Below are 13059 nucleotides of genomic sequence, written 5' to 3'. Positions count from 1 at the left end.
TTAGATACTGGGAGCACAGTAGAGAGCTAGGAAGATTTGGTTTTGCTTGGGAACAAACATCCTGGGGAGGAAGGCAGGCAGTAAATGGGGGAAAGAAATGCACAAGAAAGTGCAGTAAAGGGAACAGGCAGAGTGACGTTTGGTACCCAACCCCCCAATACAGGATGCACCTACCAGCTGCTGATGCTGTGAGGGAAATGCTCAGACCACAGGGCTAAAGAAGGTGACCGGCTCATCCCAGCTTGCCCAGGACTTCCCCAATTTTAGTACTGGAAGTCTCATGTGCCAGGAACTTCTCATTTGTAGGCAAACCAGGACAGTTGGTCACACGAGAGCTCAACAGCTCTCTGATGCCAAGGCCCAGGCTCTTTCATTCACACCACATTGATGTTCAGAGGTTTGCCTCCAACCTCCCTGGCTGACAGCCTATCGCTGCAATGCGACCCCGAAATTAGGCAAGGCTGGGAAGAATGTTGGCAGGTGACACCTTCTTTGACAAAGGATTTGCTGGGGCCCTAAGTCTTTAAAACTGTTCTTTTCTCCTCTGTGACTTTAGAGGAGGAAGCTGGAACGAAGAAAAGGGTGCTCTAAAACTTCTCTGTCCCCTGTGCTTTCCTCATTGGTTGCAGTAGCAGGGACAAAAGAACATACACTGAACTGGAATACCCAAGGAGAGAGCCCTTTCAGACTAACGTAATGATTTACATGGAAGCACCCAGCTCCACACCTGGCACAAAGCTGGGTACTGAGAAAAACAAAAAGTTCCTAAAATTCAAGTGCCCTGAGAGATGGAGACTCACCGGCACTGGCCAGGGCTCTCCCAGGAGCCTCCTAGCTGCCCTTCTTGGCCCTCTCCTCTCCTGTTTGCTCAACACCCCATGCCAGAGACATCATTCCAGGGCTCAAATCTGATCAGGCAATGGACAGTCATTAAGGAATTCGGAGCAAAGTAATAAAAGACATTTTCTTGGCTGAGTGCTAATAATTCACCACAGTCGGTTTCAACCTACATTTCCGGTCTCTTCATTACGATTTCCTCCTACAGTCCAAACTAGATTAGTTGCTCCCTGAACTACCCCATACTTCCTGGTCTCCCCGGTTTTGTTTTTTGTTTATTCTGTATCTTGTCTGGCCTGTTCTTTTGCACCCATTCAGTCCCTGCCTAGAAAAATCCAATCCATCTTGCAAGACTCGGTCACCTATCACCTCCTCCCTAAAGACTCCCCACCCACACCAGAATTAGCAAGCATTTAGGGCACTGTGCTAAGCTTAGCGTGCATCGTATCAGTCACTCCACACAACAACCCGGAAGCAGGTGCTATACATCATTCCCGTTTTTGCTGACAAGGAAACTGATTGTTAAAGAGGATAAGTAACCTGCTCAAGTATATAAAGCCCCAGCAGGGGCAGGATGCAGAGCCAGATTTCGTGTATTTGAAGTCTGTGAGCTCAACCATTATTGTCTCCAGTTTCTGCGTCCCAGCACACAGCCCATACCCCTGATGAACACTTATTATAGTTTGTCTTGAGTTTTAACAGGCTTTAATGTCAACCAGACGGTCCTCTGAGGGCAGAAACTCACATCCACTTTTGCATTTGGTTCATAAAAGGCGCTTCTTCAATGTTCACCGAGTGACTCACCAGAGAAGAGCCCCCGCTCCCCCCGGAAGTTGGACCTGGCTCCTCATCACCCCCATTCAAGGGCTACGTTTCCTGCGTATGTCAGCACAGAGATAAGAGAAGGGGACTATTTGAAGACAGTGGCCCAAGGGAAACAGCTCCAGCTTGATAGAAAAGAACTCAGTGGGGCAAGGATGCCCCACGATAAGTGCAGTTAGAGAAACAAGCTTTCCATGAGCTCCCCTTATTCATACCGTATATATATAAAATAAATTCCACATGGATTATTCTTTATTTGTTCAATAAATATTTATTGAGTACCTCCTATATGCCAGTGACTATTCCAGATATTATGGATACAGCTAAGAACAAAACAGAACAAAACAGCCACTGCCCTCAGGGAGCTTACATTCTAGTGGAGGGACACAGACAACAAATAAATAAGCAAAACAGGTAAGTGTAGAATATATTACAAGAGGATAGGATAGATAGCTATAGCAAAAAAAAATAGAGTACGGAAGAGGTTGGAGGGTATGAGTTGGGGTGGGGGTGTAATTAAAGACCTAAAGATGAAAACGAAGCTCTAAAACTATTACAAAAAATATCCTTATGACAAACAAGACATACAACACAAAAAGACTGATAACTTTACACCAGAATTAAAAGCTTGTATGTTATACAAGACACCATAAACAAACAAAACCCACTGACGTGGAGAAGGGCATCCAAATATTTTTTGATAAATGATTAATATTGATAGTATACAGAGTTCCCACAAATCAGCAGGTAAAAAGATAAACAACCAAATGGAAAAATAAACAAAAGATATTAACAGCCAATTCATAAGGGTGGAATCCTAAATGGTAAATAAGCTTATGAAAACATGCTCAACCTCACCAGTCATAATGAATAGTAATCACGGGTGCTGACACAAATTAAAATCATAACAAACAGATTCTATTTCACAAATGGCAAAAATTATAGTCCAACAGTGCCAAGAGGTGGTGAGGATGTGGGGAAATCTGCCTTCTCATACGTGACGGGTGGGAGTATATGTGTACTTTGGAGAGAACTTGGGCAAGATCTATTATAGCAAAGGTGAAATTGTGCCAACCTGAGGCTCTGGCAGTTCCTCCTCTAAGTCCATTGCCTAGCTAGAGAAGCATAGAGACATGTTTGGCACTGTTTGTAAAAGAATCAAATCTGGAAATAAGGTAAACGTCTATCGATAAGGTATATTACAATATAATCAAATAGTCGAATATAAGAGACAGCCATCAAAATGAATAATTTAGATCTATATGTAACAACATCAAAAACAAAATTGGGAAAAGACGTTGCAAAGTATATACAATAAATTTTACTTATTTATATATTATAAATAAAAAAATTACATACATTTTTAAAATACATAAACTAAGCTATATATTGATAATAGATAAATATATATGTTGTAAAACATGGTCTGGATAGAGACCAAATTGCCTCTGGAGAGGGAGGAGGGGGAAAAAGAAAAAAGATCAAAACTGAGGAGGAGTAAAAAGAGAACCTCTTCTTTGTCTGTAATGTTTTCTTTTTATTTAGAAAAAAATCTGAAATATGCCAAAATGTTAACATTTGTCAATTCCAGAGGGGAGTGGCAGGGTTTTTGTTTTTATTGTTTTCTAAAATATTCCATATTTAAACATTTTTTCGAATTAAAAAACAAAAAAGCAAAAAACAAATGTGGGCTTTGGAGTCAAAGATCTGGGTGTGGACCCAGTACCATCATCATTTGCTAAGAGACAGCCAGCTACTTATTTTTTAAGACACTGTAACTCTCAGTTTCCTGGGCTTAAAAAAAAAAAAAAGGAGGGGGTGGCTAATAATACCTCCCACAGAGGGTTAAGGTGGGAATGTGAGGTCTAGATGCATAGCCTTGAAACACGAGAAACATCCAATAGCTGGTAGTTACTTGGACAGAAGTACAGCCTCGCATATTCTCTATGGGCAGAACCTGGGCACCTTGTCTCTAAGAAATATCTCAGAGCCAATTAGAAGCAATCAACAAAGAGAAAGTGGGTTCAGTGACATTTGCCAAGAAAAGACCTTCCTTGCAAGGGCAATTTGTACTGTGAATACATTCATCAGTGCATGTCGTACAATGAACCTGCAATATTCCTTTCTATAATGCATAGGAAAAAAGGCCCACCCATGTATAAGCTTTCTGAGACCTTCTAAAAACATTTTAGATAAAGTATCTAAGATTTCAAAATAAAGTGAATAATATAATGTTAAATACTAGAACCTGAAACTATCCCATTTTCAGTTACTATAAATAAATTCTTCCTCAAACTTTTGAGTAGCACTCCTTTGGGTGGGGGTCTGAGTGGGCATGAGACAGAACTGTAGCCCAAGGCTAATGATCCAGTTAAAGGGAGGAGGAGGAGGAGGATGTGAGTCAGCACCAAACTTGGATTTGACAGGCAATAAGTCAAGTTCATACCATATCACAATCCTGGCAAGAAAGGATGAATTGAGGGGCACAGACAAGGGCAGGGAGGAACCAGAGGAGGGAGGTGCTATCATGCTGGGACCCAGATCAAGGAGATCACCAACTAGCCCAGGGCCCCAGTGCCAGTTCTAGGAGGAGATGCATGAGGTGCCTAGGGCATACAATTTTGGAGGCATTCTCAGGGTCCTGCACCCAGACACCTCATCCACTCTCTGCATGAAATAAAGCCTATTTGGCCTCCAGGTACCTACTGTCTGTAGCCCCAAAAGAAGGAAGACAGCCCAAGGGCAGGAGAGAGCACACAATCCTGAGAGAGGGGTTCATAAGGTGGCCCACTTTCAAGTCATTATATTCCCATTGCATACTATTTCATTTTTTGAATCTGGATAAAGACTCTATTCCACTAGAACAAATACCAGAAACTTTCCCACCAGAGACAGAAAAACATGAAGGCAGTAAAGGTATGTACCCCTAGAAACAGTGTAGGTCACGACGCTAGTGACATCTAGACTAGCGATTCTCAAATCCGACTCAAATCTCCCTAGCTGAAGTATGGATACCCAGCAGAGTATCTGGGGATCTACGCTTAAACAGAATGTAGGTTAACTGCTTTAACATCTCATATACTAGTATGGAAAATTCTTCATCTTCACCTTTCCCACCCACTGCCTACTTGCTTAAGCTGAGCAGAAGCATCTAAAATGAAAGACCAAAGACAACTATTGACAAAAATGCATCTACCTGCCCACTTCGCCATGAGGAAGGAGTGGGAGTGGACAACTGCCCAATGTCTAAGGGACGCTCCGCCCCTTAATGAATTTAGTCCATAGCCCCATCTACAAGCGTACACAGGCTACTACCCCCCACTGACTATTTCCATCACAGCTGCTGCTACTGCTAATTTTCAGCAACACTGTTAACTTTTGATGAGCTACCAGCCCCTGTGGCTATCTCAAGAAGACCACCACCACAATAAATCAGGCATAAAGTCTATTTCACTTCCATACATTTCAGCCAAATATATTTCTCTCTTCATCAGATATACTTCTCCTTTTCATGAAGTTAGTTGAACTGTCTATCCAGGCAAAATGTCCATGGTGATAGAAGCCAACCAAACTTTTCTTAAACAAGCAGGAAGTGTGCTAAGTTGACTAGTGCTGTTGATCTCCATTCAGAGAAGACCTTCTCAGGGCCACTTCCCACATACAAATATTATCAAACTGCATGGGCACTCGGCTGCTTCTGAGTTTTCTGGGGTGTAATCTGCTGGGGAGCGTTTCCTTCCTGGAGCACTGCAGTTCTTCAAGCCTGCTTCCCATCTCCTTAGCAGGTGTCCTTGGTGGCTTTTCCATCTGTAAGGCTCCATTTCCCAAGATCTTAGGACCGGCCTCCACCTGGCACTTTCTGAATGATATTTTAGTACTATTTTTCATCACAGTTCTTTCTTTGGTGTCTAGAAACCCAAGTTTCTAAAAATACTTTGTGGGTTGTTGCGTTCTCTTGACTCTGCAGTGTGAGGTCGTACAAGCTGAGATAACAGAATGTGGTGTTTTCACAAATGAGAGCCCTACATGGTCACATTTTCCTTTCAATAGTATGTCCTTTCTGCTTTGTCCATTAGCTCCTCAGATACATGCCATCTCTTCCCAGCAGAGAGAGTGCAAGTGTTCTTCTAATCACCAACAATAAAAGGAATTGCTTCCAACCCAGGGCAGGCTACCATTTTATCATCTTCCAAAGAGCCGGAGACTAAATCTGTAGAAGAGCTCGTGTGACATGATCTGGAAACAGTTCAATTGAGTGGATTATTAGGGTTGTGGGCTCAGTGCTATGGCTCCTTTCCCCTTACCCCCATTTAGCCAATTATCAGTGATGGAGATCCCTCTGAATCCTCTAAATACAGGCATTTTGGCAAAAATGTACATTTGTGTTGCACATTTCAGCACATCACACAATAGTTTTAAAATAAATTGTGTGCTAACAAATAGCTGGTCCATTTAAAATGGAAGATTCTCGGGATGAAGAGAATTTAAATTGCTTTGTGTATAAATAGCCTACTCAAAAGACTGATGGCTAAGCTAAAATGCAGCACAAAGCACAGAAGAGAAAGGTTTACCCAAAGATCCATCTGGCTCCCAAGACTTTCAAAGCAGAGAAGGGCAACCCTATGTATTGGTGAAGAAATCAACCCAGCTACCTTTGCTTTTAATTCATTTAACTTTACTTTGGGTACAGTTAAATGAACCCGTCCACCAGTAATAATTACAATGATAGCAGCTAATATTTACTGGGTATGTCCTATATTCCAATTAATATGGTGTATTATATATACAGTTGATCCTTTAATAACACAAGTTGAACTGCATGGGTCTACTTATACACAATTTTTTTCAATAAATATGAAAATGTATTTTCCCTTCCTTATGACTTTCTAATAATATTTTCTTTTCTCTAGCTTACTTTATTGTAAGAATACAGTATTTAACGCACATAACATACAAAATATGTTAATTGACTATGTTATTGGTAAGGCTTCAGGTCAACAGTAGTCTATTAGTTAAGTTTTTGGGGAGTCAAAAGTTATACATAGAATTCAACAGCATGGGGGTTGGCTCCCCTAACCCCCATGCTGTTCAAGGGTCAACTGTACATCATCGCATTTAACTTACAAAAAATCCTCTTAGGTAGATACTGTGATTAACCCCATTTTACAGACAAGAAAACTAACTTTTTGAAACTCCTGCAACTAGTAAATGCAAATCTGTCTACTTCTAAAGCCCATGCTCATCTCCATTTCCTAGGCCACCTTTCATGTATACCCATAACGATCTCTAACTGTACTTGTCCCATGTCTAAAAATGCACGGGACACATGCAGACTCAGAGCCTAAGAGCTAAGTTATGGGGACTTGAAAAAAGAGAAGCGGAGCCCCACTTTGCTGACTGGCTCAAGAGCCAGAAAGCAGTAACACAAACCTCTCAGAAGAGTTACTCGTCATCTATTTCCCTGACCTAGTTTGTCTCCCCCGAAAAACAGTTGCATTATAACAAGAGAATCACTCTTTAAAAATCTAAGGCATGATAATTAAATATTTTCAAAACAATTTCTTAAGAATTACAAAAACATTCTGCTTTGTCTTGCACTTAAGAAGTGGTCATTGTTAATACTATCATTTCAACAAGATATCGTGTGCTTCTCTTTCGAAGGAGGGGAAGTGTAGCCAAGTGTAAGGTCCTCTGTGTAGACAGAAAGTGGGTAATTTAAACCAGGGCGAGGCCAGACATGCACACACAAGCACTGTGGGAAGAAGACCCATGAGAACTACTTTTGGTCTCTTTGTTAGTGGTAGGTTCTCAGCTTCCACTGGATTGGCTTCTGTCCCTTTACATCTCTATCATCTGCTTAAAAGTATGGCTAATCTACCTGCCTTGGTAACAATGTCTCTCTAGATGGACATGGTAGTCTCTGGGAAGCTTTTATCTGGACACCACCAGGCCAGCATCGCTATGAAGAGTGAGTAGTCCGGAAGTGGCTTTCAAGAAGTGCTAGATCCCCTGACAGGGCCTTCAGATGCTCACACACTTGGACCAGCCCCCACCTCTTCAGTGCTCTTGGTCCCTGCTGACAGGTCTCCCTGGCTTTCTTCCCAGGAGCCTTTCTACTCCAGGCTGGTAGCCTTTCTTACTACCAGCGTTCCATCTCAGGTATAGCAGCTTCTAAGGGAGGCTAGCTGAATACACTAATGACATGATAGCATGGAGCTTTTATTGTTGTTCTTAGAGTCCAGAGCATCGGTTCTCAATGTGGAATCTTGTGGAGCTTAAAACCCCAGCCACAAAAACCTTAATACCCAGTCCCTCCCCACTCCTCCCCTTATCTGCCAAGTTCTGGCATTTTAAAAAACTTCCTAGGATTCTAATGTGCAGACTACATGGAGAAGCACTAATAAAAAAGTCAATTCCTTGCACCTTTGCACTCGTTAAACATCTAAATTACAGAAGGGGTTGAGGGTTGCAATTGCTTTCCACAAAAGAAAATTTTAAAGACTGCCTCTTCTGAAACTGAAGGGAAACCTCTTCAGACACTTTCTGTTGGAAGAAACATTTCGCCAATCACAAAAGCCATGGGAAATTAGAAGGAAGTGATAAAGTGAAAGGATGTCTATGGTTGATGAGGCAAAGGGTAAAGGAACTCTTTATTAAATTACTATTTATTCAGTGGAATAATATTGCCTATGGGCAAAAATGTACATCCACCCTTTTGAAGGGCACCTAAGAATTTGTTTTTTTCCTTCACATGATTTTCCCCTTGGCAGGAAAGCTGCTTTGGTTGCCAGAGGACTGGGCCTTGGTGAATGCAGGTAAAGAGGTGTGAATGACTCCACTGACTGAAAGAATCACATTTAAAGATGTGTCATGGTGTCACTGCTCTGACTTCAGGTTCCTCCCAGCCTTTCGCTCCTCTCTGATCCTCCAGATCCTTTGATGACAAACTAAAGAATGCAGCCAGATTGCAGGCAAAGCACCCAATCCCAACAGAAGCATGAAACTCAAGCCAAGGATGACTCTGGAGTTGAGGTACCACCAGACAGGAAGATCCGTGAGCACAGGACCACATCTGTACTGCTCCTCACTGTTACCCAGCCCAGCACAGAGAAAGCACTGGTGGGTATCTGGTGAATGGAGAGATGAGGGAATTTCCCACAGTGCTATTTTTTTCAGTCCCTCTGTATTTTCTGGCAAACCCTTAAAAGTTGAAAGAGGCATATACGGGGCTTGCTTTTTGTTCTTGTTTTTGTCATAAGCAGAATCAGTTGGAAAACTAGTGATGGGAGGGATATAACCAGTCCCTGACATCCACCACAAAAGGAGACTTAATTTGGTACAAAGATCTAGCCTAGTGGGGTAGTTGGTCCCACACTTCACACAAGACACTTGTGTTTGTTGGTTTTTTTCAATGAACTTGACCCAATAAGATATATATTAATCCTTCCTTTCAAAAAGGCCCACTTTGCTCCCTTCTTACATGCACAAGTCTTTACTGAACTATACTGTCACACACAATGAAAATTGTCGTTATTGAGCTAAGGACTGAGAAACCTAGGTTGGTTACTTTTTATTTAGTATATTATTATATTTTATTAAGAAATTACATTCTAGGGCCGGCCGAGTGGCGCATTGGTTAAGAACTGGCTTGGGATGTCCCAGTTCAGATCCTACATATGAGGGCCAGTGACACTGCCCTCTGTAGCTAAGATGTTGAACGGCAGCTCGACCTGGGGCTGGGCTGCCGTGGGTTGCCAGCGACGGCGTAGGCTGCAGTCCCTTGCTGCAGTGGGCTGCCATAAGCTACCGTGTGTAGCCGGCAGCCAGCGTGAGAGGCCAGCAGCCGCCGTGAGCGGCTGTCCACAAGCCGGCAACTGATCTGCCTCGCCCGGGAAGAGCGCAATGATGGTGCCAGCTTGGGCCAGTGAAGCAACATCCTCCACAACTAGACTAAAGAACAAAAGGACAGCAACTTGTCTGTTCCCCTTCCCCGATTCCCAGTGCTGTTCCCCTCCCCCAATTCCCCAATAAAATCTTAAAAAAAAAAAAGAAATTACATTCTACTGAGGTGAAAGGAAATACACTGCCTAACATTTAAGGATTCCAAGAACCTCAGTAATAATGCTAGATGCTTGGAGCTGACAAAGGAAGCCCATCATTTCAATAAACTGAATTTCTTCATAGACATGATGACTAAAACGACACCAACAATGGATACAGACTGGATTCCCACCCTTGGAGAATGTGAAGCTATCACACTGACAAGCTTTCAGACTTCACGTGGGGGAAGGAAAACTTTCCCTAACATTTGCTACATGTGAAGGCTGCCTCTATTTCTAGGTCAAATTAACATCTGGGTAAGCTGGAGTTCACGGATAAACACATCTCTTCTAAAGTCAGAGTTTAAGATTCCACAAGTAACTAACTCAGTAGTCAGGATTTTTCAAAATTTGGTTCAAATGCCCTGAAGTGATTTAGTTATAATTTGTTAATTTTGGTCATTAAGCAAAGTAATGATAATGTTGAGATCAAAACAACAGGCACAGCCTAGGAAACAATAGGGAATTCTTTATTTATAAAGAGCTTCTATCTCCTTGCCTCATAAGGAATGCACTTGTGGTGAAGGGCTAAAAGCGGGGCAGCCAACATTAGGAATGTTTTCTTTAGGTTGAATCAAGAGCTGAAATTTGCCTTTTCGCAAGTGCCACCCAGTGGCTCCTGCCTGGCCTTGCATTGCAATACAAAGCAAAAATAGAGTCTCTCTTCTTGATGACTATTTTCTAAGATACAAATTCAGCTCTCACATCTCTCCTAGGCCATCTCTTCCCAAAGCCCTTCAACTATTATTAGAGTTCTCAACTCCTTTCCCACCTGGTCCAGCTCTTCTGAATGTGCTCATTTGCCAGTGTCCCTTTTCCATGTTTCTAACTTAAAAAAAAAAAAAGTTTTCACATAAATGGCTACAGCAATTGAGATTTTAAGCCATCCTTTTGTTGTATAAGTTAACACGGTGCACTGGAAAAACACATCAATTCTTACTACCTGGTTTAGATAGTTGTTTACATTTAGAATAAGAAGTCTGTGTCTCTAATTCTCCATCCACTGTTGGAACTTGGTGGGCCCCTGGGTGGTGCTTCCTCTGATGGAGTCATTCTAAAACTCAGCCCATGATTTCATGCCAATGACTGGGTCTTCCAAACCTCCTCATCAGGGCTTAGAGAAGTTTATTTGGGAGATATTAAATCACAGGTAGAAAAGCAAGGCATGGACAGTGATAGTCATATTCTACCCTATTTTCATATGTAGTAGATATTCCCCCACTCCCTTCAAATTGGTATGCCCATTATATTCCAGAAGTAAGTTAGGAAACAATCCTAAACTTCTTTGAAAATATCTTTTAAAAATGAATCTCTGATTTGGGTACCAAATGCTTACAGATAATAATTGAATCAGAAGCCAACCAGCATGAGGTTTTGTTCACTGGTTCTCTAATATTAGATGCAAAAACAATACAGACCACCACCCTGTGGTGAGGTGGGAGAAATGCACTGCTCTACAGTCAAGGAACCACACACAAGAAAGCCCTGCCCCAGACTTAATGTGTGTGAAATTCAGAAGCAGAAAAGTGGGCTCTGACAACCATGGTTCACTGAGATGCTAATTGTGACATAGTAATGCTATTCCTTGGGAAACGCACTCCTGACATCTACCTAGTGTTGACAAAGGGCAGGATCTACCCATCACTGTTGCTGGCCGTGCTGCTGTAGAAGTGTGCAACGGGACTGTGAAGGTGCACCTATGGGTCCTTAATCTGAACACCTGCTCCTCATTCTTTCATTCCACTGCTCCCTGAGACTTGCATACGAGCCGATATAAGACTCATAGGATTCAACACCATACCACTGGATAACTCGTTTGGGAAGCAGATTTTATCTAACATAGATGTATATCCATATCCTACACACAAGAAAAAAAAAGTATCTTTTTCCATCCTCACAATTTCCTGACTTTAACCCCACTCTACTAATTACCTCCAACATTTTATAGATCAAAGAGATATACTTTTAAACTTCTATTTGTCTGTCATGTGTGTGAATTATTTATTAGAAGTAGATATACTTTTAATTTTAGTAATTCTTTATAAAAAGAGATAAGTTTTCAGAGTAGTGCTTAATATAAGGAAAAAAATATTTTTCAGTTTTTCCACTGCCAACCAAATGTTTAATTAAATTGACACTTTTTCTTTTCTTTGCAAGTTAGGGACTTAGACCCCCTAGGGAATTCTTATAACCCTATTAATACTAACTGCTGTTTTTTCTATCTAATTTTTTAAGTGAGAAAGAAAAATTATAATAATATGTGATTAACTTTACCACAGCATGGACTTTCTTCTATTGAGTATCACAAGAAAAAGAGACGGGTTATACTAACACAGGTTAAAAGAATTTTTTTTTCTCTTACAGAAATAGAAATGTTCGACTTACCTGCTTTTTTCATTTAAAAAACAGAAGTAGTAAACTATGTCTAGCATATAGTAAACCTATAACTGGTTTCACACTACATAGACAGTGAAGGAGAGGAAGTATGGTGGAAAAGAGAAAAGATAAAGAAGAAACAGGAGTAGGAGAAGAGAATGAGAGAAGAAGAGAAAAGAAAGAGAGGGGAACAGACAGGAGAAGGGAGTAAATGAGGCACACCCAGAAATGAAGAAAGGACAAGAGTGGTCGCCAGGGGAGAGGCAGGCAGAGCAGGATGCAGAAAACTGAGCTGAAGTAACCTTTTCTTGTCACACCCGTTGGTCCCTGAGCTGTACACACCAACATATGGTATTGCTGTCCTTGAAAGTGGGTGCACTTATGAGCTGTACATCACAGCTTTCTTAACTGTAACCCTTTGATCTGGAGAAAGCCCTCTTTTAGAGAGATAAACACACAGGGGACATAGGAGGAAATCCCCCTCTGAGTCAAGATGGCAGTGGCCTAAACAAGTTCACTGTGAGCTGCAGAAAACTGAGCTGAGTCAGACTGGGCTCTGGGGCTGAAATGTCCCCACCACAGGAAGCAATCCCGGGCCCATGACCTTTTACAAGGGCTTACCTCCTCAACCATCTGCTTGACCTTCTTCTGCTGGCAATGCACCATGTCATCTAGGTGTCTGATCCGTTCCCGGAGGCTGGCGGATGCCTCTTCCAGCTGCTGATACCTAACACAAACAGAAGAAAGAGCAATTGAGTCCTACATCAAAGCAGCAATACCAGCACAGAAGGACATCTCTTAAAAGGAATATTGCCAAGAACAAGAAAGGGAACTCCAAGATGCATTTTCCTAACTTTGTGTGTATCCTAGGTGATTAACTACCAATTGACCATGCCACCATAGAAGAAATATAGGACTCTTTTTT

General features: G+C 41.8%; 1 protein-coding gene across 1 annotated transcript in view; it reads right to left on the bottom strand.

The window, feature by feature from the left end:
- MYZAP (myocardial zonula adherens protein) overlaps positions 1–13059 on the bottom strand; it is a 133344-nt gene that overhangs the window by 47423 nt on the left and 72862 nt on the right. The window contains exon 10 of the mRNA XM_019657524.1: positions 12756–12861. Coding sequence (XP_019513069.1) covers positions 12756–12861 — 106 coding nt within the window. The remainder of the gene's footprint in view (positions 1–12755; positions 12862–13059) is intronic.

This window comes from Hipposideros armiger, unplaced genomic scaffold (genome assembly GCF_001890085.2).
Source record: "Hipposideros armiger isolate ML-2016 unplaced genomic scaffold, ASM189008v1 scaffold_276, whole genome shotgun sequence".
In the NCBI taxonomy this organism is placed as follows: domain Eukaryota; kingdom Metazoa; phylum Chordata; class Mammalia; order Chiroptera; family Hipposideridae; genus Hipposideros; species Hipposideros armiger.
The sequence above is the reverse complement of the archived record's forward strand: the minus strand, read 5'-3'. Positions and strand labels throughout refer to the sequence as shown.